At 40.1% G+C, this 25,304-nt stretch overlaps 3 protein-coding genes across 4 annotated transcripts; 2 read left to right on the forward strand and 1 right to left on the reverse strand.

Annotated features, from left to right (window-relative positions):
* Positions 1-558: 558 nt before the first annotated feature.
* Positions 559-7,846, forward strand: txlna (taxilin alpha). Of its 2 annotated transcripts, none has more exons than XM_028035771.1 (11): positions 559-690; positions 1,101-1,313; positions 1,411-1,653; positions 1,746-1,837; positions 2,546-2,716; positions 3,599-3,793; positions 3,890-4,009; positions 4,096-4,170; positions 4,845-4,937; positions 5,020-5,115; positions 5,560-7,846. In XM_028035771.1, exons 2-11 carry the CDS (start codon positions 1,103-1,105, stop codon positions 5,851-5,853), a joined length of 1,590 nt encoding a protein of 529 aa, XP_027891572.1. In that variant the 5' UTR covers positions 559-690; positions 1,101-1,102; the 3' UTR covers positions 5,854-7,846. The 2 variants fall into 2 exon arrangements, with proteins under 2 accessions (XP_027891572.1, XP_027891571.1); XM_028035770.1 differs by having other exon boundaries at positions 569-690; positions 1,082-1,313.
* A 339-nt stretch (positions 7,847-8,185) lies between these two features.
* On the forward strand, positions 8,186-11,276 carry eif3i (eukaryotic translation initiation factor 3, subunit I). The gene is made up of 11 exons (XM_028035773.1): positions 8,186-8,343; positions 8,620-8,712; positions 8,798-8,885; positions 8,998-9,063; positions 9,228-9,377; positions 9,955-10,082; positions 10,301-10,411; positions 10,493-10,582; positions 10,660-10,733; positions 10,836-10,928; positions 11,018-11,276. Exons 1-11 carry the CDS (start codon positions 8,341-8,343, stop codon positions 11,097-11,099), a joined length of 978 nt encoding a protein of 325 aa, XP_027891574.1. The 5' UTR covers positions 8,186-8,340; the 3' UTR covers positions 11,100-11,276.
* Positions 11,277-11,896: 620 nt separating this feature from the next.
* On the reverse strand, positions 11,897-19,714 carry hdac1 (histone deacetylase 1). The gene is made up of 12 exons (XM_028035772.1): positions 19,570-19,714; positions 17,653-17,765; positions 16,368-16,485; positions 16,205-16,279; positions 15,919-16,057; positions 14,527-14,668; positions 14,348-14,440; positions 14,158-14,266; positions 13,699-14,079; positions 13,463-13,618; positions 13,021-13,066; positions 11,897-12,682 (listed from the first exon to the last, which is right to left on the reverse strand). Exons 1-12 carry the CDS (start codon positions 19,616-19,618, stop codon positions 12,655-12,657), a joined length of 1,449 nt encoding a protein of 482 aa, XP_027891573.1. The 5' UTR covers positions 19,619-19,714; the 3' UTR covers positions 11,897-12,654.
* Between the last annotated feature and the right edge of the window lie 5,590 nt (positions 19,715-25,304).

Genomic DNA, 25,304 nt, shown 5'->3' on the forward strand with positions numbered 1-25,304 from the left:
CTGCCCACAGGCATTTTGAAGAACTTTGGATATTACACTGAGTTACAAAAACATTTTGCTTCCCTTTGGGCTTGATAAGGTAACTTCAATTTAATTATATGTAATTTTAAGGCTTTAGAACAAGAAGCCATTTTCTTCAATAAAAGGGGCAAATTTTATGGTATGCTATTTCTGCAAATATAACATTGAAAACATGTAACAACTTCACCTTTCATATTTAAAAACATTTTTCAGGTCTTTAACGTTTCCAACCAAAGTTGTGAACAGGTACTGTGAAAAGACAAGAACCTTGTCCTAGCCGTTGTTAATGACAACTATCCTCTCAGCTTGATACTAACACCACTGTACTTCACTGTATAGTTTTGCTTTCATTAAATACACGTTTTTGTTCATTGAGGGGTGATTTTATCAATTTAATTTTCATAAACTACTGAAACTTGTTTCCAAATAAGTGAGTAAGTGAGATTTTTTTTTTACCCTCTTTAACGGCATTAATTATTTAGAGCATAACTCAATGAACCCTGTAGAGGGCGCCAAGCAGCCTGTTGAACCTTGAACCGCGTTGTTGCTGTACGACGAAGAACAGAAATCCAAAGTTATGACCGGAAGTTAGATTTTTCAACCAAACTCACGCTATTAACGAAGCCTGGTTCTTCACAGATAACAGCAGTTTCTCTCTGGAGTCTTCAAGTAAGCAACGGTGTATGACAGTGTTGACGTATATAAAGCCCTCCGTGTTTATGGTGGTCGTTTTTTAAACGTTTCTGGCTCCTGTCTCAAGCTAACGCTGCTCTGGTTGCAGTTTGAGCTTCACGTAGCTGCTAACCAGGGTTAGCCTGTGCTGAAAAGAAAACTGAAAGCTCTTGCTTGGAATTACTCAGGAATAATCCTAGTTGGGCATTTTTCTTAGCTTGGTTAAAAAAATATATGTATGCTTAACAGTTTATACAAAGTTAAATGTTAGATTTTTAACGGTTTACTGTATTTATTCGCTTCGAAGCAGTTGAGCCTTGAGGCAAAATGTTCTAACCGATAAGTCTGACTGTAGTTCAAAAGTTTGCGGGGTTTTATTTTGTTACAGCTTCGTTTTCTTGGTTTAGACATGAAAAAACAAGACACGGAAGAGTCTCCCAGCATTACTGGTAGTGAGGATTCTCCACCTACAGGTGAAGTCTCCGAGGCACCTCCACCTCCTGCTCCACCTGCGGCTCACCCGACTACAGACGGCTCGGACAGCAACAGCCCCAACAGGGCCGAATCACAGAGCCCACGCGCAAAAACCCCTCCACAAACCAACGAGGGTGGGAATGAAGGTCAGTAATTTCAATGTAGAAATTGTTAAAGGTTGCCATAGTTACCGGTTGACTAAAAAAACGCTTCTTTTTTTTTATCCCCCCTTGCTGTGTCCAGTTGCCCAGTCTCAGTGCGACATGGCAGAGGAGCTGAGCCGGCAGCTGGAGGATATCCTCAGCACCTACTGCCGGGAGAGCCTTCGGGACGACGCTGGTGCCTTGCTCAACGGCCAGTCACACAGCCCGGTGCTCAATGGGTTGACTGGAGAGAAGGAAGACGACAAATCAGTGGAGGGCAAGGTCAACGGAGCAGAGAAGGAGCAGAAGAAGACCCAGGAGAAGAAGAAAGTGAAGGGTCTCGGTAGGAAACCGTCTGCTTAAACAAAGTTCTTACAGCTGATCTGATTTGTCAATATTTTTTGTTTCAATTGAATTGATGTTTGTGTGATGCAGGCAAAGAGATCACACTCCTCATGCAGACTCTGAACACTCTGAGCACGCCTGAGGAAAAACTGGCAGGCCTCTGCAAAAAGTATGCCGACCTGGTGAGTGACTACTCTACTGTTTAACTGTGCTCTCCTGACATTAAAAATATACATAAACAGGTTCTGTTTGCAGACATGTGATCTGCAGTTAATACAGTATATCCAGAGAGAACTGACAGGACTTCACTGTCTGCTTTGTTCTATAATACGTTAAATCAACTTTTCCCTGAAAATATATACAAACTTCCTCAATAATGTTTATTTTTGGTTGTTGCAAATATATTTAAAATGAGCAAAAATATTTGTATTAGAAATTACATGTATACAGAGCATTGACAGCCTTTGCTCAGTACTTTGGCAGTACTAGCTGCGTTCCCATTGAGCGTGATGTTACGCAGATTGGAATTACAAAAACAAACTCGCTCAATTTCGAAAAACCTCACGTGTTTCAATAAAACTTCTTTTTCCACTAGGATGAGGTTTCGATGTTAGTGAAACACTTTATCGCATCGCGCCAGTTTGCATACGGCAAGTAACGCTCTTGTTTGTAGGCACTGGCCTCCTTGGACAAGCAAGTATTTCTAAAGTAGCTCCACAAAATCAGTCATTTTGACTATAAGTAAAATAAAATAAAAAAGACAATCGTAAAATCCTGGAGGAATTGATTAAATACTATCTATATTTTTAAACATTTGCCACATGAATTAACCCAATATATATATATATATATATATATAAATATATAAATTTTTTAATCCCTCTTTTCAGGTGGAAGAGCATCGTACCACCCAGAAACAGATGAGGGCGCTGCAGAAGAAGCAGAGCCAGCTGGTGCAGGAGAAGGACAACCTGAGGAACGAGCACAGCAAGGCCATCCTGGCCCGCAGCAAGCTGGAGAGCCTCTGCAGGGAACTGCAGAGACACAACCGCACGCTCAAGGTGCCAAACCACCGCTTTAAATCAGCTCAGCAGGAATAATTCCAGACCTGTGACAATAACTTGTCCCTGAAATGATTGCGATAAATGATGGTATTGGTGTTTTGAGACCATTTTCAAGTAATATATTGATAATGGCAGTATTGTATTTAAATGGTAGCGTGCTTATTAATGAACGCACAACAGTGTCATAAATACTCCAATGTCAGCAAAATGCTCCTTTTCATCTGTAGTCCCACAAAACAAGATATAAAAATAATAAACACAATTTTGTAAATAAGAAATACAGTTAAAATAAAAATGTAGAAAAACTCATTTTAAGAGGCCTATGTTAAGGTGATGGTGTCTTTTAAAATGTTTACAAAACTACATCTGTCCTAAAAATGATATTTTAAACATAACATTAAAGGCATTGTTATGTAAAATCGACTGTTTTGAGCTTTACATCATGTTCTAATGTTATTCCCTCATCAAAAACATATGTGAAGTGCTGCTTTGATTCCTTCATGCATGTTTGAGAAATCCTTTAATCTCCATGGCAACCATTCAGCTGATTAATGGTTGCCATTAACTCAGGCGGAGCTAGGCCTGAGTGGACCTAGCTCCACCTTGTAGGCGCAGACAGCTGGAGGTTTTGGTAAGTTTGCCTTTTTATAGACTAATAAAATCAATACTCTAATTTTGTGAAAAACATTTAACACTGGACCTGGAAGAGATTTTAAATATCCAAAAATAAAACAAAATGATAGATAAAACAGAAATACAAAACCCCCACACAGAACCAAAACCAAAAATGGATTATGAAGAAAAGAATCACGGGGACAGAACTTATCAAGCTCATTTTAATTCATTATTTGACGAATTTCGACTCTCTTCCCCCCGCAGGAGGAAGGGATCCAGAGGACCCGACTAGAGGAGGAGAAGAGGAAGGAGGTGACGTCCCACTTCCAGGCGACGCTGAACGACATCCAGACTCAGATGGAGCAGCACAACGAGAGGAACGCCAGCCTGCGACAGGAGAACGCCGAGCTGGCCGAGAAACTCAAGAAGCTCTACGAGCAGTACAAGCTGCGGGAAGAGGTGAGGAGCTCTCCTCTTCACGTCTGCGTTCCGCTTTTTTAAACCGCCCTTTATTCACGGAGAACTGTGTGTGTATGTGTGTGACCCGACAAACAGCACATAGACAAAGTGGTGAAGCACAAAGACCTGCAGCAGCAGCTGGTGGACGCCAAGCTGCACCAGGCGCAGGAGATGCTGAAGGAGTCGGAGGAACACCACGACCGGGAGAAAGACTTTGTGAGCGCCGCTTTGGAGAAACTAAATATGCGTCTGTTCATGGTGTTGAAAGAACTCGGCGTTTACGATTTGTTTTACATGTGCAGCTGCTGAAGGAAGCCGTGGAGTTTCAGAGGATATGCGAGTTGATGAAGCAGCAAGAGGTTCACCTCAAACAGCAGGTTTGGCCTCAACTTTCTACCTCCAACTTGTCTGGTTGCTGTAAACAGTAAAGATATCAAGTAAATACAGGGCCTGTGTTGCTGATACCCGTACAGATACCAATACTTTTTTTTGTTGTTTTTCTTCGAGAGGCACTATCATGTAAAACCAACTTTGAGCTTCACATATTGTAATGTTATTCCCTCGTCAAAAACATACATGTAGTGTTGATTTGATTATTTCATACATGGTTGAGAAATCCTTTACTCTCTCATGGCAACCATTCATATGTGCATAATGTATGAGTGAACCTAGTCGCAGCTCCTCCTCAGAGCGGCCATTTCCAATACTCTGAGCTTCTGTGATCCCCCTTCTCAGCTCCTTCAGACTAGCCAGCAGTAATTAGCAAACGCCTGGTGGAACTGCACATCAGCTGAGCTCATCATACCAGCTACTTCTCAGTGAAACTCTGATAAAAAACGTTGTTAAAGGGTTAATAGAGGACAGATGTTGTGGTGATGGTATTAAAATTGGGAGGTTTTTGTGTAAAATTAGTGTTTCGTTAAACAGTCAGGTGTATAAAGTATTTTGTCATATTTTAGAACTTACTTTGAAAATGGCTTAAATGTTGCTGTGGAAAAACTGTACAACCCCTGATTTCAGCTCTATAACTATGGCTGCCGTGTCTTCTTAGCTGTCGCTGTACACGGAAAAGTTCGAGGAGTTCCAGACCACCTTGTCTAAGAGCAACGAAGTCTTCACCACCTTTAAGCAAGAGATGGAAAAGGTGTGGAACCTCAGCAGGGATGTGACTGGAGTCATCTCCACTATTCTCTAACATCACTCTTTTGTTTTCGTCTCACACACAGATGACTAAAAAGATCAAAAAGCTGGAGAAGGAGACGGCGATGTACCGCTCCAGGTGGGAGAGCAGCAACAAGGCTCTGCTGGAGATGGCTGAGGAGGTACAACTCTTTATGACTGCAATTATATTGAAAAGAAAGCAGTAAATAGTTCAGATAATGTTTGTGGAAGGTTTTGACATTCTACTGGATGCCCTGGAAGCTGCCTGTCAGAAATTTCTCAGTTTTTAGTTTAAATTATCTACATAAAATGTATCCTCTCATGTTAAAAACACAAACTTTATCGTATTTTATTGAATTTTTTTGTGACAGAGTATGACATCATGACACTTAGACTTGAATTGATTATCATTTTTCAGCACAATAGTGGCCCAAAATACACGGTCAGCGCTACAGAGATATTAATTACATCAAGAACATTCATGTATGAAAATCCGGATTTTGACAGATTCCAAAAATATCTGTGTGAAAATGAAGACCCGGAAGTTGAAAGTACAGCATTAGATGTTGGCTGGTTGACGGATATTTTTCTGTCAATGTCTCCAGAAAGCCGTGCGGGACTGGGACTTCGAGGCGCTTCAAGGTAAAGTCCAGCGGCTCGACAAGCTGCGGCGGGCGCTCAAAGTGGAACGAAACGAGCTGAGGAAGAAGGTCCAGAACCTGAATGGGGACAGCGGCGCCGGAGGGGCCCCCGCCTCCGACCCCGGGACCGACTCCCCCTCGCCCCCACCCACAGACTCTCTGCTGGAACCCAGCAGCTGTCCCGTCGCAGACTCCGCTTCCTGTCACTGCGGCCCGCGGCCGGACACAGACGCCCCGCCTCTTCCTGCGCTGGAATGAAGCAGGGGCCACCCGCCGCTTCCTCCTTCCCCCCTCCATGTTCAAACCACCAGCCTGCAAGCCGCTGCTCCTCTGCTGGAACGACAACAGTTAGCTTCTAACAGCGCAGTTAGCTTGTGTCTTTCCACTCTGACGTGTCGACTCTCTAGACTCAGCAGTTCCTCTGACAGTAGAACCTCGTGATTCACTTCAAACTTTAGGGTGTGAACGTGTGCAGCTGGTGTTAGCATGTCGACTAGAGCAGGGCTTATGGAGCTGTTTGGGTCGACACAAGTCAAACTGGTTGTTGGAGAGAAGAGATTGTTAGCCTGTGTGTGTGTTCGGGGTTTTGTCTTAGTGATGGAAAGGGTTTCGTTCTAAAAGACATTTTCCACATTGACTTACTTTTTTTTTGTGCGTCACAACATCTGTAAGAGGTTCTATTGAATTAATAAGGGAAATTTTGGGGGTTCTTTTTCTTCTGGCCACTTACATTTTTTATTTTTTGTTTTGACTTTTCTTTCTGGAAAGTTCTGGACGCTGCATTTACTTTTTGTTCCTTTATTTTTATTTTTTTTCTGCCATTTTTTTTTCTTTTTTTTTTACCCTGGCCCGTTTCTTTTTTACGACGGAGTATTAGGGCCACTTTAAGAAAATGTAAAAATAACAATAAATAAAATTATGACAATAAAATCATAATATGACTCATATTATTTCAACTTTATTGTCATATTATTATGACTTTATTTTGAATATTATGACTTTATTCTGTCATTAGTATGGCCCTAATACTCCATTGTAATTTCCTGATCACGTTCCTTTTTTTTGTTTTATTACATATTTTTTCCATTTAATTTTCATATTTCTTAATATCTAAATACTACTATTGCTTTTTGTTCCCTTTGTTTTTTTTCTTGCGCCCTTTTTTCCAATTTTGTCACATTCCTGTTTTCCATTATTGAAGGTTTTGCTAATTTTCACTTTTTTCTCGGCTTCATGAAACTTTTCATTTTTGTTTTGATTTCATTTTCCCTTTTTTGTTGTTGTTGTTTACTCTTTTCTCATGCCCCTATTTCTTTTGTCCTGGCTGCTACATCTTTACTTTTGTTTCTGGCTCCATAGATTTGTATTTATTTTATTTTTTTGTGTGCGACACTATACATAATTTCTATTTTCTCCCCCTCTAGTCCCCTTAAAATTAAAAATCAGATTTTCCACTCCTTAATCTTTTCAAGTGATCCCCTCTGATGCTTATAATGCCCTCTCCCCCTCTTCTCCTAATTTAATCTGCTCTCAGTCAGTTTTATTTAGGTTCGTTTAGAATATGTGAAAGTCACTTCAGACTCCATTTAACTAAATTTGTCAGTACTGCGTCTTGGATGTCGTGTTTGTCTGTTCCACACTCTGATGATGGCAGTAGCTTGTAATCAGGTTTCAATCAAGGGAATGTTCAAGTACCTCTATGCAACGCTTGCATCTTGGTTTTATTCTAAGGCAGTCTCAACTGATCAGCACTTAGCTTGAATGTATGTTCATTTGTGTATGTATATACTTTAAAACTCGACTAGATGCTTCACAGCAGAAGGCCTTCTTGTGGGATGGGGTCAATTTACTCCCTTAACGTAGAGCAGCTCTCGTCACCTGGGTTCGAGTTATTCATCGCATCTTTCTAATGCTTTTGAAAGGTCCACTGACTGAGCCAAATGGGGGGAAATGGAGTAATGTTTTTTTTTTCTTTTTTACTTCTGAAATGTTTCACTCACTAACATGCCAGTTTCTCACCTGTATGACTAATGACTATGAATATGTAGCTATGGTAAAGTGGTGACAACTAAAGCAGAAATGTCTACGCTTCCTTTCTTCCGTCATCCCACAAGGACGCATTCATCGTTATCCGCTTCATTTGGGCATAAGAAGGAACCAAAGATGTTTCCTTTTGTCTTTTTTGCAGTACTTTTATCTGTCCCTGTATATTTTTCTTGTTCAATAAAAGAGCAGTGTATGTTTGAGTTAATCGATGCCTGGTTGATGTTTTTAAAACTGACTGAATTGGAATTCCCAATCCTGCGTCTTTCCTCTGAAGCATGTAGTCAGGTTTGTAAAACAATTCCCCAGATCTCCACACAATAATCAATATGTACGTAAACAACAGTACGACATATAAAAAGATTTTTTTTTTGCCACTTTAGTGGCCTTTATTCGTCCAACTTGACAGGAAGAAGGACGTAGCCATAGAGGGACATGGAGCAAATGGGAATTGAACCATCGACAGCTACATCGAGGACTAAAGCCTGGGTTTGGTTCACTTGCTCCCCCTGATACACCTAATGTTGCGCTAACACGTGTTAACGATAGGGGGCGCGCCACGTTGCTTTTTGACACGAGAGTGACGTCTATTTCCTTTTCCGCCGCGGCTCCGGCGCCTCACACACGAGTGTTCATCTTTTCTCTGTTGACGTGACGCGTAGTGAATAAACCGAGCAGACTGACAGCGTTTAGCTGGAAAAAATGGTGAGTATATTTACTAGGACACATATTCCGACACTTAGTGTCTTGTTTATTTTCTCGTTCTGTATCTGCCAGCGTTAGTTCGGCTAGCATTAGCTTAGCTTTGACGCTAGCTACGTAGGATATTAGCTGCCAGTAGGAGTAATTATAGTTGGGCAATAGGAGGTCGCGCTGTAGCTTAGCGGTTTTGTTGAGCTAAATTAACCTTATCTAGCTTCAATACACACCCTGTGGTAAAAGGCTAGCTCTTATGCTAACCCGAGAGTTGTGTGTTCCCAGAAACCCATTCTACTGCAGGGCCATGAGAGGTCCATCACTCAGATAAAGTACAACAGAGAAGGAGACCTGCTGTTCTCCGTAGCCAAAGACACGGTGAGTCCAGACTTGTGTTGAGTTCGTGCAACTTCCGTAACTTTTGGGCTACAGCTGCTTCATCTCACGTGACGTTCCACTCCAGGTAGCCAACGTTTGGTACTCTGTGAACGGAGAAAGGCTCGGCACCTATAATGGACACACTGGAGCGGTGTGGTGTGTTGACTGCGACTGTATCCTTCCATCATCAGGACCTACTCCTACGCCTCTATGGGCTCTGATGGATCATGTTATGGCTGTAAGCAGGATGTGACGTTTAGTGTTGCTTTCTTAACCTCTCATCAGGGGACACCAAGAATGTGTTGACAGGATCAGCGGACAACAGTTGTCGCCTGTGGGATTGTGAGACCGGTAAGCTAGCGAGGCTAGGTTTCCTCCTGGTTGCTAAAAGCTAACATAAGGAAACCCTAGAGGAGTGTGACGTCTTCTCTGGTTATTCCTCCACCCCTCCCCCAAAAATGAGAGAAAAGTAAAGGTATGGTAACTTTTACAACACCCTGCCTGTTTCCCCGCAGGTAAACAGTTGGCTCTGCTCAACACCAACTCCGCCGTCAGGACGTGTGGCTTCGACTTCAGCGGCAACATCATCATGTTCTCCACAGACAAGCAGATGGGCTACCAGTGCTTCCTGAACTTCTTTGACCTGAGAGACCCACAGCAGATGGGTACAGATAAACACACGGTTATGTTTTCAAACTCAACCCTCAGGGAGAATCTGACATACACATGTCAGAGCTAAGGATATTTATACATTATTTGCATTCTGAAGGAATGCAGGAAGCCGGAGACTATTAAAGTGAACCATGTTCTCAGGCAGTTTTGACTACGTAATTTGGGTTTATTCATTTAAATGCTACCTGCGTTTGACTTTGTTTCTTATTTTCCTGACATTGTTTGATACAGACAGTGTTGTGAGATTTATTTGATTTTCTGTGTAATTTCACCTTGCTGTTTTCAATTTGTTTAATATTGTAACTGATAGGTTTTTCAGTCGTCCTCTTGCTGCATTGTGCTTGCCAGTTTTTCCATTTAGTAGGATAAATGCTACTAATATCCATGTGATCGTTATCAGCAGCAAAAAAACAATCGGAGCGTCATTTCTTTATACCAAGCTCCCAGACTGATGTTGCTTAAAATAAAAAAAGGTTATTGTTCCATATTTACCGCTGAGAAAGAATCCAGGTTTTTAATAAACTTTTAAATCATTTACAATTTCTACCGTTTCTACTCGTGTGTCTGCAGAGGACAACAATCCGTACCTGTCCGTTCCCTGCAGTGAGTGCAAGATAACCAGCGCGGTGTGGGGGCCTCTGGGGGAGTTCGTCATCGCAGGCCACGAGAACGGAGAGATCAACCAGTTCAGTGCGAAGGTTCGACGCTGACACAACTTCATCAGGCTCTGCCCACCTCTGTAGATACGCTATAAAAGTCATATAATGACTGTGATTTGTGGCAGTAATGACGTATATCACAATATGTTTCTTGTTTTTTTTTTTTTGTATAAAACTTACAATAGAGAGAAAAAAGAAGGGGAAAAAATGACTAGTGTAGATGTGGTTTGTCCTAACTGGGCTGTGATCTTTTCCAGTCTGGTGAAATTCTGAAGAAGGCGAAGGAGCACACCAGGCAGATCAATGACATCCAGTCATCCGTCGATCTCACCATGGTGATCACTGCCTCCAAGGACAACACCTCTAAAGTGAGACTCGCATTAATACGTTTAAACACGTTAGTTAATAAGTGTTTACATTTAAACACTAAGTCTCTGTTGTCCTGTTAGCTGTTTGACTCCAATTCTCTGGATCACATCAAGACATTCAGGACAGACAGGCCGGTAAACTCTGCTGCCATCTCTCCTATAATGGACCACGTAAGACATGACTCTTATGGACTACGGTCAATCTCCTTGTTGTCATGGCGATGTGTCTGACTAAGCGTTTTGTGAAGGTGGTGATGGGAGGAGGGCAGGAAGCCATGGACGTCACCACAACCTCCACCAGGATCGGCAAGTTTGAGGCGAGGTGAGAGGGAGTCTGGAGTTATTTTCATGTTTAAAGTCGATAGAAGGAAGAAATTTTTTATTTTGAAGTTATTTTTTTATATGTGTAATTTCCTGCACTTAGGTTTTTCCATGCTGCATACGAGGAGGAGTTTGGGAGGGTCAAAGGTCATTTTGGCCCCATCAACTGCGTGGCGTTCCATCCCGACGGCAAGAGGTACAAACTGATTTTAATTCTTTCTCTAAAAATACAGAAGAACAAGAGCCAACCCAGTAACAAACTGCTTGATGTTCCTGTTGCTACAGTTACAGCAGTGGAGGAGAAGACGGATACGTACGAATTCATTACTTTGACCCACACTACTTTGACTTTGAGCTGGAGGCGTAACCAAGCAACCCATTCAGCTAACATCAGACTCAATCCAGATCCATCAAAGGAAAATATCACTCGTCTCCAGTGCTTTGTACTGAACTATAATTATCAACTTTTTAACATTTGCCAGCGGTAATCACATTTAACTTGTAAACTCCAAATCTTCTCAATAAAATAAGGTCAAGGAAAGGATGGTTTGGCTGATTTGTAATGTTTTGGTTCGGGTTTTTGTTGTCACCAGTGGTACATGTATTAACATTAATTTTGGTTTCTTTAAAACTGAAGATTAAATAAGAATGTAAATCAGTTTAGTAAATAGGGTTTTTTCCCCCAATCCTGTAACATAGATTATTTAGCTATTAGCTGGACTAGGAGCCACAGTGAGCAACATTAGGTTGTGGCAGCATTAAAATATAACCTAACAACCAGTAGTTAGGGAAGCATATCAGGGAAAAACAGTAAACATGGAACAAGTTATTATCTTGACTGTAATTGAAGACCAAACTCTTAAATTTGTCATTTTTGCCTAAACAGGAAATTGCTGTTACAGGGACCAATATAACAATCACAGCACACTACCAATAGCAAATGAAAATCGTAAATATTTGAAGGGCTGAAGAGAGAAACGAAAAAAATCAGAAAAGATGTTTGTAGCATATATTCAATATTTACGCCCATTCCGTGAGTTTCAGGTGTGGTTACTCCTAAAAAAATAAACATTTTCTGCCTTTCATGTCACCACATGGCAATGTACTTACATTCTTATGCAACTATTATTACTATATTTGTAATTGTGAGCATATACACAAAACAATTGAATCAGTTTTCTTTATTTTTGTATGACAAAGATATGATAATGCACATTTCACAAGGATACAACTCCAACCAGCCACACTTTGAAAGCCCTTCACTGGCTTTCTCTACATTTCTGTAAAATGATACAAAATCTCTAAAGTCATTTGCTCAGCAACATCATCCTCTGGAGAGGGCCCCATTCACTCGCAAACATAAAAACAGCACAGGAAGGTAAACGGGTTCACAGAGCAGATAATCCTGGGAGGATGAGCCGACCGGATTCATGATTGAAAATAACTTAATGAGCAGAGAGTCAGGACTGGTGGAGGGCAGAGACTAAGAAATATGTACATGCTGAAGGTGAGATGACGCATGCATTCACTGATGAGTATACGGTAAGGTGGAGCTGCTTGCCTATGGCGGGTTTTTGATGCTTCATAAATACTTACAAATAAAAACCCAAACAGGAAGGCCCCACAGACAGGCTTTAATCAGAAATCCCAGCATGGAAACAGTTTTCTTATCACAGCAAACCTGATGTCCACAAAGAGCTCACAGGGGTTGGAGGGAATTTTACATCTTATACAGTGGTTGGCAGGTGGGTGGGGTTGACCTCCATCCCATCCACCTGCTGCTCAACTCATGTAAACAATGGAAAGCAGGTTTGTCTGCAGGAACGAAGGAAAACAGGAATACAAAAATCCTCTGGTTGCAGGAGAAAAACAGGAATCTGGGCTGAGGACAACAGGACGGACACGTCTCCCTCAGGATCACTTCAAGTTGTCTTTATCTCTTCTTTTGGTCTGAAACACAAACATATTGATTAGACATCACATATTGGGATATAGTTATGTGTTTATTTTTGGTTCAGTTTCATAATTGTGGCCTACAGCTAGTTCAAAACAAAATCAGAAAGGCAAGAGAGCAATAAAACGAGATTTTTAGTGCAGAAATGTGACCTACTGAAAAATACATCCATGTCACCACATGATCAGATAATATCTAAAATAAAACTCAACCAAAAATGATAAGAAGGAAACAAAAGGCGCACACAACCGAAATCATAAATGAAATGGATTATGAAGTCTGTCAGGAACATGTAAAGCCGCCCAGATGGAGAAGCTTTAACTCTGGTTCTTACCCAGATGTGTCCATCTTCTCCTCCTCCTTCTCTTCCTCTTTCACTTCTAGAAAACAAACAGAATGTTATCTCAGAGTCCAGACCAAAACCACTGAGAGTTTCTGCAGGTTTCACCAACTCAAATTTAGTTTAAAAGGAGTTTAAAAGGTCGAATCGCATGGATTGGTAACCGAAATTAAATGAGTCAGTGGTGAAGACAAACATTGTCCAGTCACTATATTGATATATATTCATCACTGCAATAAGTTGCCTACATACTAGCTTGTTTTTATCCAAACATTCATCGCTGTTCTTTAAAGCACATCAGTCTGACTCTCCACATGGTTACATCATCATCAAGCATTGCTGCGGTTAGCCGCTAAACTACAGGTCTTTATCCCAGGCCAAATTTCTATTAGTTCTACTGTTTATATCGTGCATTACTAGAAAGTAATGCTCTTACCTTTCTTTTCCTCTCCTTCCTTCTCTTCCTCCTTCTTCACTCTCTTTGCCTTTTTGTGATTGGCTGCGTTCCTGCGGCCGCCACCTTGCCCCTCAGCCTCGTCCTCAGAGTCTGAGAACTCTTCCTCACAGGCTATCCTCTTGTCGTGGGCCCGGACTGCAACACAGATCCTCATCAGCGCCCCCTAACGAACTAATCCAACGCTTGTGTGTGTGTGTATGTGTTCAATCTCTTACTGGAAACGCGTTTGTCGGGGTCCTCCTCGTCCTCGTCTCCGCTGTCGGCGTGTGGGGCGTCCTCGGGGATGGCCTGCATCTGGACTCCGGGTGCGTGAGGCAGCATGCGCAGGTTCTCGAAGAGCCGCTGCTTGATCTTCTCCAGATACTCGTTGGTGTTCTGGTTGGTCATGTTGGAGGGGCTGATGTGCAGCTTGAAGTCGGGCCCGAAGTATTCAAAGTAATCGTTGTAGGGCAACTCGTTGGGGATGGATGAGTCCAGGGCCACGGCCGTCTCGAAGGTCCAGCAGCGGGCGACGTTGCGGATGGTGTAGCCGCCTCCGCCCAGCATCAGCAGAGGTAGGTTGAAGCTTTTGATGTACTCCACGCACTTGGCATGGCCTTTAAGAGGAGACGCGCACACAGTTGAATTTCTAACGTGTCAAAGGAAGTCAGCGTGATTTTGAGACGTTGTCTTACCTTTGATGGTGAGGTTGAAGCAGCCCAGTCGGTCTCCAGAAAGAGAATCTGCTCCACACTGCAGAACCACAGCACTGGGCTGGTACATCTCCATGACTTTAGCCATAATCTAACACAAAAACAACGTTTAATCAAACATGTGAACTTGATTTGAGGAATTAAGAGGCATTAAACACACAAAACAACTCACAGGTTTGAAGATGGCTTCATAAGACTCATCGTCGATGCCGTCTCTCAGAGGGTAGTTTACGGCATAGTACTTGCCTTTTCCTGCTCCGATGTCCTGCACACGTTGAAATGGTTGGATTAATATTCATGACTTCTTTAACGTGTTGAAATGTTTTCCAGGAGAAACGCTCTGAAACTCACCCTCAGATCTCCAGTGCCGGGGAAGTATTCCCCGTATTTGTGGAAGGAAACGGTCATGACCCTGTCTGTGGTGTAGAAGGCCTCCTCAACGCCGTCGCCATGGTGGATGTCGATGTCTATGTAGAGCACCCTCTGGTGGTATCTGGAGGGAGCACAGGGTTCAGGTAAATGCTGCTCCAACTTCACACAAAGAAGTGACTAATCTGGAGCTTTGTAAAAGTTCAAACCCTTCCTGCTGCTTGTAGGTTTGAGGTGAGTGTAAACAGTTTTTAAGTCTTGATCTAAGATGATCAGTGAGGCATTGAGCCATTATGAATACTATTCAATACATTTAAATAATCCAAATCAATCTTTTTAGGTAAATTATCTTTATACTCAACACAATATAGAAAGAAAGTGGCATTTAGCAATAAGAAATAATTTTGGTGATTCTAACTGATTTAAAGCAATAAAAGTTTAGCCTGATTTAACTTCAGATAGTGAGAACATTTTTTGTCTTTTTATTAGTTTCAACTGTAAATAACATTTTCCAAATCTCTTCTTTTAATTAAACATTAGATTGCACTTTATTACAAAACTGTGCAGTTTGGATATCAAACACTTTCTCTGACTTTATACAGAAATCAAGGACTTTCCAAACCTCAATTAAATTCAAGAAATTTCAAGCACCAGGTAAAATTGTCCTTGCAGGCCTCCATCTTCCACCAAAACAAGTAACCTAAAGTTTCACAGTGTCAGATTACAACACAAATCTGACAGAAACTCTAAGAACTTTATTTTATTGGGATTCGATGCGTTTGACAAACCATTAGTGCCACAACACTGTCATTTTAGTTTGCAAAGCAGCTCAAGATCAACTTTTAACCTCAATCTTCAACTCTTGCCAAAGAGTCTCAGTTGGATTTACGTCTGGACTTTGACTGGGCCATTAACACATGAACATGCTTTGACCCAAACCTATAGTCTCAATTATTTTTTGCAGCAACTAGCAGTTTTTTCCCCAGGATTGTTTTTAGCTCCATGCTTCTTCTTGTCAAACCTGACTGCTTTCAATCATGATGGACATGATGCTGCCACTACCATGATGTGTTTAAATGTTCAGGTTTCTACCACAAACTGAAACCTGAACACTTGTTTACACTGGCTGCTCTACTCTTAACTGAACTGAACAAATTAAAGTTGTTTTTACATGTTTAACCAAAGTTGTGAAGCTATTGGTGTATTTAAGTGCTTTACTGGTGCAGAGTAATCAAATCAATTTGTAATTCAGTACATTTATTTTAAAAAAGAAATGTTGTAAGTCAATTCAGCTGTGTTTCTGGATTGTTATCCTACATGACACGATATGACAAACAGAAGCAGCTAGAAGCTGCGGTGAGGAGTTGGACTTACTTCAGCAGCTCCAGGATGGCGAGGACGATGTCGTTGACGTAGCAGAAGCCGGACGCCTCAGACTTCTTGGCGTGGTGGAGTCCGCCAGCCCAGTTGATGGCGATGTCCGTCTGCTGCTTGTTCAGCTTCACTGCTCCAGCTGAAACAAAAACAGAGTTGGATCCAGATCTGAGGTAAAAACCTCCGTCCGCTCAGCATAGCGATCTGCAAATCAAGCTAGAAATGATACTTAAGACTATTCTGTGCTTTAGACAAGAAGACGGATCATCTAAGATAGATAACTTACCGACTGAGCCACCTGCCGAGAGCTGGCAAAACTCAAACAGACCGTCAAAAACTGGACAGTCCTCTCCGACATTAACTGTAAGAGAAGAAGAAAACAGAGAATCTGACTGTGAGTGAATGTGAGGCGAGCAGCAGGAGATGGTGGAGAAGAAAACCGGACGCACATCTCTGCATCTGTTTGCTGTACTCAGACATGTTGTCTGGACGGATGGACCTCAGAAACTTGATGTAGTCGTCGCTGTGGTACTTGGTCATCTCTTCAGCGCTGGCTTTGTGCGGCCTCTGAAAGATAAATAAAAACAAATTTAATAAAGATTCATACAGTCCTGAAAATGTATGGAAGGTATCTGTTAAAAAACCACAGAACGTTTTGGTTTGTGATTCAAGTCAGTATCAGAAAATGTTTGAGCTGTCTGAAGCAGTGACTTAGTTTTATGTCTATAATTTAGCACAGCTTTAGGTTAACTTTTATCAAGGGACAAATGCGATATAAGTGATTATTTTATAGTCTGTTTTTAAGTATCTAAAGAACTGTGCCCAAATTTCATAGTTACAATGACAACAAATATTGTTTTCTGTTCTTTGTGAATCCAGACCTGCTTTTTCCATCAGCAGTTAAAAACTACTGGTTGCAGTATTTATTTAACATTACACTGACGATACAGAATCCAATTAACTTCAATCCTCCTTACTGTTCCATCAAATCAAAGACCTCAACTACCTCCTTTAGCTTTAGCATAAATCAGCTTAATTTAGTAGCTTAAATCTGTATCAGAAATGGGCACAAAAGAAATTAAAAACTAACAGAAAAGTCAAATAAATTATTGACTTTGTTTAATCATAATATAGAGAAAATAGACTATTGTCTTTCAACTGGACACTTAAAGTGTATATGTATTGACCAAATTTTGTTGCAAGACTCTAAAAATAAACAAAATAATAAAAAAAGAAAACTAGTTAAAAATAGTGCAAATATATACAATAAAAAAAAAAAGATATTAATGTTTTATTTAACCAAATATTCCATCCAAGCATTCCTTTGCTCTCGTTCTATTGGACATTGACAGCTAATCAAGTGTAAAAACAAATCTAAAACAAATGAGTAAAAGAAAGGATTTTGTATTAAAGACTAATGTAATAGATCCAAAAATAAAATGGGACGATGCAAGCAGCCGCTTCTCTTCGTAAACAGCTTTAAGAAACCAAATTAATTGCATAAGTTAATTATGTTAAATGTCTAGTTGGTAGGAAAAAGAAAGTATGCCTTATTGGAGCGTTACATTTGTACTCTAAAATTTAAAAAAAAGAAATTGGAAGAAATTCCTCAAATCTAATATGGCTGCTGAAGAGATGTCTTAGAAAGATTTTTCTGATCAAAACGTTAAAGTTTTAGTTGTACAGTACAGACGAGCGATGAAACTGGGGGTGATTCTGTTCTGTTCGACTCACATAGATCTCCATTTTCCTGTAGAGTCCGTAGTTGAGGAGGAGGTTGTGCGTCATGCGGATCCTGTGGGGCTTCATGGGATGACCTTGACCGTAGTAGTAGTTCCCCACGTCACCTGCAGGAGATAAACCGGGTAGGTTGGTGAAGCTAAGAGAAGCTTCACACATTTTTTTGGCAACTACGTCTGTTGCAATAAATCTAATAATGATAAACTAAAATGAACTATCATTTTTCTCCTTTCTCTCTCTGTTTCTACCAAAAACTGGATGACAAAGTCTTCAGTCTAGTTTTTTGTTCCCAAATAGCTCCGTTTTTAAGGACAATTTTGCTTACAGAGACCTCAGTCATTTTATGTGTTGTTTCTGAGGTTGTGTTAATTTATTTTGGATATTTTAAATGCCTTCCAGTTACAGTGTTAAATGTTCATTAGAATTTAAAGTTTATTGATCTTTGCATCATAATGGTAAAGTAATACCATTATATTACTTGAAAATGGCCTCAAAAACAACAATATTATTGTTTATCATAATGATTTCTGGGACAATTTATCGTCTAGCAAAATTTGTTGGAGACAAACCCATCAATCAATTCATATCTGCCTAATAGAACCTTTAATGAGTTGGTGTTTTATTTTATATTTTACTCACTGTACCGTAAAGAAACATAATTAACATTTTTAGATACTGAACATCATGAAGTATCCAAATCAACGTATACCAAGTTTCTAAAAAATTTTGGGTTTCAAATAAGACAAAAGGTTTTACATCATACTTTGGGTGATTACAATCCTTATTACATACCAAAATATACAGAAGAACGGGTTTGTTTGTTTTTTGCTCTTTTGAGGCTGTGAATAAAAGTAATCCAAAAGCCAGCCAGCTGACCTTTCTTCCGTCAGCTGGCTGAAAAAAGATAACTCTTTACAAGTATTTCCAATCACAAAAAAAAGGTATGGAAACCAAAGGTGCCTGCATTAGTGAAAGTTCTGTAATGTCCAAAATACTTTCCAGCTAAGCATAGCCGCCTCTTAAAACAAATCCACTAGGATTCTGGCTACTGTGATACCGATATCGCAATCCTTATTCGATTTATCGTGCAGATCTCGAAAAACACAGGAAATGGGTATCTTACGTGCACGGCAGCATTAAAATGCGCATCCAAATGAGATCCATTTAATTATTCATGAGCGTCCCGAATTATGAGTTCACGCGACACAATGGGAAGACGGAAGTAACGATCAGATGTTTCGGTACGAACAGGGCTTTTCCGCTTATTTTAAATAAAAAATAAAAATAAACTGGCTTCAAACGATCAATCACAAACAGGACAAAAATGCAGTCGTCAGCGCAAATGTAACGCTGGCGGGGTTCATTTACAGTTTGAAATAGCGCAAACGCAATAGTACAATGACAGGCAGTGTTTAAACGATACTTATTCCCCGTAAAAGTATATAGTATATGGTTTAATCCTCCCCCAAATCCTTTCGGAAGATGAAGCGAATTAAAGCAGCAGAGTGCATCCTTCCTCACTTCTCGGGAAGTTGTTAGCGAGTTGGAGGAACACTGTGCGATTATCACCGCATAGCTTCATGTCCCCATTTGTTATTATAGTTCTAATGCACAAATACAACCCCCATAGGAGGCTTTAATAATTTATGAAAAGTTGTTTTAATATTGAGTGACCAAAAATGAAGCCGAAGAGACAACAATGTACTGGGTCCGGAATTCGGGCTAATAGCTAGCACGGCTAAAACAAGCTAGTTAGCAAGCTAACGTTAGCTCCCCAACACCGGCTTCGGAGCTGGACCGCGCTGCAACACTTAAAACCCTGACACAGGAAAAATAAAACCCCGAAGTTTCACACGCGGTAAAGGACATTTGAAAATGAGAGCGAGTAAAAGGTCCAAGTGAAGTATTTACCGTCATAATAATAGCAAACTTTTTTCTTTGTTCCTTGAGACAGCGCCATTTTACACCAGTTACCCCACTGGTTCGCCCGCTTACCGGGTTCTCAGTTCTACGGGGGAGGTCGCGCGGAGCTCCTCTCAGCCAATCACAGCAGCTTACCCGCCTCACTGGGCGGAGCCGGAATACAAACCGAGGACCACCGAGGAATCAGCTCCAGACTAAATAATGGGTCTCCACCTTTAATGATCTTGAATATTTCTCCAAAACGCCTTCAGTAAACCATCTTTTACTGATATAATTTTACAGTTCTCAGTCATTTTCAAAAAGTATTTATGCCTATTAAGCCTTTTCAAACTTTGATATAATTCATCATCATCATGTTTTGAATCTTTGCAAGGACTGCTCTAAGCTGCTTTTTATATTGACAGCATGTTATATTTTATTTTTATTTTTATTTTGTCTACTATTGCTACTCAGTGGTGGTTGTTGTGTGTCTTGTCTCTATGCTGCTGTAACTGCAAAAATAATTTCCCTGCTGGATGAATAAAGTAATTCTATTCTATTCTATTCTATTCTATTCTATCAGGGTTTTATTTTACAGACCAACACTGAGCAATGCAATGGTTTGCAAAAAAAAAAAATGAAGAAAAATCTGAAACCTTTGGTGTGTATTGTTGTTTCTGCAACAAATTCCCTTCAATCAATCAATCAAATAAAATCTTATTTGTATAGCACATTTCAGCAGCAAGGCATTTCAAAGTGCTTTACATCATATCAAACACAGAAACACAATGCAACATAGAATCAACAATCAAAACACGACATTAAGTCAGGTTCCATCAATGAATATGTAATTGATTACGTTTCAAATACAATCCTAAACAGGTGGATTTTTAGTCGAGTTTGCATCCATAAAGGTTTACCTGTTACACTCCTACTGTGTTATATGGAACAAAATACCTATTGCTATTTTTATTCCCACTCACGCTCACAATCACACAGTTTAAAACGATGTAGACAGCATTTTAATGGGCTTCTGGCACAGGGCTCCGTATACCTCTTTCACGGAATTTCGAGCTGGGACTCCGCCGTCCCTCACGGAGTTTTGTGCAATTCTATGGTACCTGTTAGTGTCTAGAATTTACAGGGTTTCCGTTACGCGCAGTGACCCTCAGTCGCTCGCAGTTTTTCTTTCGGCACGGGGCTCCGTTCAGAAGTAATCAATTGTTTTTTAATTGATGGTGTGCATTAAGGGCCATTTTTCCAGGACTGAAATCCTGCAAGGCCAAGACCAGAACCTCCAAGACAGAGGTCGAATGTTTAGAGCAGTGGTGCCCAAAGTCGGTCCTCGAGGGCTGACTCCTGCATGTTTTAGTTCTCTCCCTGGTTCAAAGCACCTGGACCAAATGATGGCTGTTAGATGGCCTAAAAAGAACAAAAGGTTGTTACTTCCACCAGGGAGAGAACTAAAACATGCGAGGACCGACTTTGGGCCCCCCTGGTTTAGAGTTTGACTAATATTTCTGAACATTGTTTTTTGTTTGTTTGTTTTTTGTATACTACAAATGCAAAATTAATGGAAAAAAACTGTATCTAAGTTATTAAATGGAGCCACACATCGTTACAAAGTCAGGATCCTGAAAATCTGGAAATGTTAGTCCAGCTCAGAAACAATTACATCTTCTCACACGAGTGGAATAATTTATTTTGTTGTTGTCATTTTTAACCTTTCAATACACAAGTAAAAAAAAGAGAAATAAAAACACAATGCCAAAGACAAAATAAAACAAAAAGAAAAAGTAAAATAAAGAAAAAGCAACTAAACTAATACAGTCATTTCATATTCAAATGGGGCTGAATATAAAAGTGTGAGACAGTTTTCTGATTTTTTTTTCTTTTAATCCTTGTTTGGCCTTAAAATTAAATAAACACTGGCAAACCTATTCAAGCATATTGTGGGAGAAAAGAACATTCATTTCAATTTTAAAATTGCAGGTTCAATTTTCCTTATTTAAGTTCCCAAAATCTTGTCCGAATAGAATTATGCACAATTGCGCTTTCCCCCCTCAGTCAGGAGAGAAACACTTTTCAGAGGGATTTTTGAAAGAGACCAGACTTTTCAAATGAAACAGGGGAGGTGCTAACAAACAAAGGTCAACTGTAAAACTACAGCTACAGCCTAAAGTCTTGGAACTATGGTAGTGTACTCTTAGGGCCATTGTAGGTAGAGAAAACAAAAAAAAAAAAGGATGAGTAAATTTCCGCCAAAAAAATCTCAGAAAATTTCCAGAAAAAACTTGAGTCTGAAAAGTCAAAAGTTTGCAAAGAAAAAAAAAAAAACCTCAAACTTTTTTCCCAGAAAATTTTTGAGTTGCTTTCTGGCAAATTTCAACTTCTCAAACTCAAAAATGTTGTCATTTTTCCTTGAAAATTTCTGTGAATAATCAAACGATTTTAGGGGTGGGGGGTTTTCAAGCGAATTTTCTACTTTTCAAACTCAGAAATTTCCACGTTTTTTGTAGGAAACTTGAGATTTTCTTTTTATATTTAGAAAGACCCTAATACGCTGTCGTACGGAACGGAAACCACGTCACCACAGTGACAAACAGACTCAAGTTGCCACCGGTGCAGAACATGAGCAAAAAATAAAAATGGCAGCTTGGTGAGGGAAAACCGGAACAGGAGATTCCCATCAAATTCCCACCCAATTGAGATGACTTAATAATATTTCTGTATATTCCTTAAAAGAAAATGACAACCAATCCAACTTGTGCTACAGAACCTTGTACAGATACATATTCCAGACGATAGGTGGCAGTACAGGCCCATGCGTGTTCGACCCAACTTCCAAACGTGTGCCTGCTGTCTGAGAAATAAAAGCACGGACAAAGTGACGGCCTCACACAGATCACACTCTGCAAATGAAACAGTTATGCGTAGAAGAGACAAAGCACAGTAAACGGGCTCAGATTGGAGCAGCTATGAATTATTCACAGCACACTGCCTCCTACAGAGAGAGAGAGAGAGAGAGATGGATGGTTAAGTCAGCCGGTTATTTGCCTGAAGATTTTAATAAAAAGAAACAAAAAGACTTCCTTTTATCTGAATGTGAGAAACACAGAGAAGTCAAGAGGGAGCTCCAGCTTCCAAAATTCCTCCTTTCATTCATTACGGAGGCTGGATTTGAATGCGGCTGCGATCTCAGCACATCATATCACATGAAATGGGTCAGTTGAGCCGGAGTCGGAGCGCCGCGCTCAGCTCTCCGTTTTCAGGAGGACTGCTGGCCGAAAACCATCGATGTGAAGAGGGGGGCGCGATGCTGAACGCAGAGCAGGGGAGGACAAACACAGGGGGTCAAGAGGTCAGTGGAGCTAACAGCATCAGTGGTGAAGCCTTCGCTATTCACTGCAAGGGAATAAATGTACTTTGAACTAAGATAAATGGAAGTTAAATGGAACCAAATACGCTAGAGCAACACAAAATTCACATCCTTATTTATCTGTTTAGCCTGTCACAACATGTGACGTGTGAGACCTGCAGAGGTCACCACAAATTGGAGGGATAAGTTTACTTCATCATGTTTTTACTCAAGTAAAAGTAAAAAGTAGCCATGAAGAGTTAAAAACAAAAACAGTATTTCCTAAAAAGGCTACCTAAATAGTAAGTACTTGTTTGAGAATAACAGAATTAGACAAACATTTCCTTTTTTTAAAAAACTTTATTTCATGTCATAAAAGAAAGAAAAGGCATATTATGCTCTTTAGTAGGTAAAAATGAAAAAAAGCATATGCACAAATAATGCACAGTATCAGTATGCATACAGTAAGACCAAGACATTGTCTGAGTTGTCAAATTCATACTTTATATAATAATAATAATAATAATACTGTATTTAGACATAAACAAGAGTGCATTTATCTCGAAAAGGAGTGGGAAGAAGACAAGCTTATTTTCTCCCACATAAAATAACATATAACCAATTCATGACAAAGCAACAGAACACATACAGTGATGTATGTGTTCTGTATCTGGAATTTTCAAGACTATAGTAATAAAAAAGATTTGAAAGAAATGCACTAACGGACACGTTCTCAAAAATAAATTCAGGCAGAAGAAACACTTTCCAAATCAAACGTTTTCAACATGAAACGTGTGAAACCAACACGTACAGTAGGCAGAGTAAATATAAATATATGTTAGAACAGGGTGAAGTACACTAGTGACTGTAAATGCTGTATGTAATGGCACAGAAGGTTCAGCAGACTATCAAACTGACATTAGAACTATGACGGCTGTGGACCAACAGGAAGTTTTTACTTCAACATTCAGCTGCATTTGAATGCGATGCATTTCTGGGTAAAACATGTGTGTTCTTTTTTCAGGGAAATGACTCACAGTTTGTAGAGTCTCCATAAATTTTACTCAAGTAAGATTAGCAATATTTCATGATAATGTTACTCAAGTAAAACCCAAAAAGTATAATATGAGAAAACGACTCCTGAAAGTCTTTGTTTTTCAATAAGTTATTCACGTAAATGCAATTAACTTTTTTTTTTATATATATACTTTAGGATAACATAACTAACATGTTGATATCAGACATGTAAACCATTCAACTGGCTTCGGTTTCAGATAGTTTTACCTAAATGGAGAGCTTGGTTACATTCCATTCTTCCTTTTGTTCAGTTTCGGGTGTGTTACATGGGATAGCCGCACATTTCGTCTAAGTTTGTGTAAATTTCTGCGTGATCGGTTGTTCAAATTGGCAAAGAAGCTTCTGGCTCAACCAGTTTTCTTTTTAAACGATTCTCTTCCGAATCCAAAGTGAAAAATCATCAAGTCATTCAAAAGACAGGAGCTGCGTTTACACTGCAAATGTGAGCAAAACTTTGTCGATATTCCGCTGATGTCGGAAACACCGCAATTTTTGCAATTGCGGTGTTTCCACTAAATAAGAAACGCAACTAAGATCACACAGCCATGATCCTCCAGCTGGTTCCTGTCGTCGGCTTCTTTGTGGTTTGTGCCAGTGGCAACAGATCACATGGCTGATCACGTGGTTTGTGTGACGGCAAAAAAGTGCTTCCATTGCAGTTTTGTGGAATGAGCTACAGCCAAGAAACCAACCTCATCTTAGCGCCGAAACTGATTGAAATACGGGTTTGTTTGAAATCGACGTGTTTCCATTGAGTGAATTTATTTTCAAAATGTCAAATTGCGCAATTAGACAGTCAGGGTAGCTAAACAATTATCCATCCAGCCAAGAGAGAGGAGGGATGAAAACACAGAGCTTCCTCTGACCCAAAGTAAAGCATCTCTTGTCAGATCCCATTTCTACGTTCTCCGTCAAACATTTTTCAAACCACAGGAATCACACAGATGTGAACCAGTCTGTGCTTCAGATGTGGGACAGAGGAAGGTTCGTCGGATTTGGTTCCGACAAACCAAATCAGATGAAAAACACATTCAGGAATCATTTACCCAACATTATGTCAGGATTTCTAGAATGACCTTCTTCAATAGATCCTGAAATGTATTTATTTGGGGATTTTACACACATTGGGAGACAATTCAAAGAAACCGAACAGAACTTTCTATTTTGTGCGTTTCCAGAAAGTGCAATGTCATTACATGGAGGTGCTACTCCGTTGTTCCCGTTTCCAGATGTATCTGGAACATGAATAGTTGTGTTCCATTGGAAAAAGTTTGCACTACAGTAGTTAGAAAACACTTCATCACGTTAG

The sequence above is a fragment of the Xiphophorus couchianus genome, chromosome 13 (assembly GCF_001444195.1).
Source record: "Xiphophorus couchianus chromosome 13, X_couchianus-1.0, whole genome shotgun sequence".
Classification (NCBI taxonomy): Eukaryota; Metazoa; Chordata; class Actinopteri; order Cyprinodontiformes; family Poeciliidae; genus Xiphophorus; species Xiphophorus couchianus.

What these genes read in the sequence shown, in the direction of transcription:
- hdac1 (XM_028035772.1), bottom strand. Translation starts at nt 19,618, where the DNA reads ATGGCGCTGTCTCAAGGAACAAAGAAAAAAGTTTGCTATTATTATGAC. An exon ending in ACAGGAAAATGGAGATCTAT is followed by an intron (nt 16,486 to 17,652) that starts GTGAGTCGAACA and finishes TTTATCTTTCAG; the next exon opens with AGGCCGCACAAAGCCAGCGC. An exon ending in CTTCAACCTCACCATCAAAG is followed by an intron (nt 14,080 to 14,157) that starts GTAAGACAACGT and finishes CTCCTCTTAAAG; the next exon opens with GCCATGCCAAGTGCGTGGAG.
- txlna (XM_028035771.1), top strand. Translation starts at nt 1,103, where the DNA reads ATGAAAAAACAAGACACGGAAGAGTCTCCCAGCATTACTGGTAGTGAG. An exon ending in ACGACCGGGAGAAAGACTTT is followed by an intron (nt 4,010 to 4,095) that starts GTGAGCGCCGCT and finishes TTACATGTGCAG; the next exon opens with CTGCTGAAGGAAGCCGTGGA. An exon ending in TGCTGGAGATGGCTGAGGAG is followed by an intron (nt 5,116 to 5,559) that starts GTACAACTCTTT and finishes CAATGTCTCCAG; the next exon opens with AAAGCCGTGCGGGACTGGGA.
- eif3i (XM_028035773.1), top strand. An exon ending in ATCGGCAAGTTTGAGGCGAG is followed by an intron (nt 10,734 to 10,835) that starts GTGAGAGGGAGT and finishes TCCTGCACTTAG; the next exon opens with GTTTTTCCATGCTGCATACG. An exon ending in TTCCATCCCGACGGCAAGAG is followed by an intron (nt 10,929 to 11,017) that starts GTACAAACTGAT and finishes CTGTTGCTACAG; the next exon opens with TTACAGCAGTGGAGGAGAAG.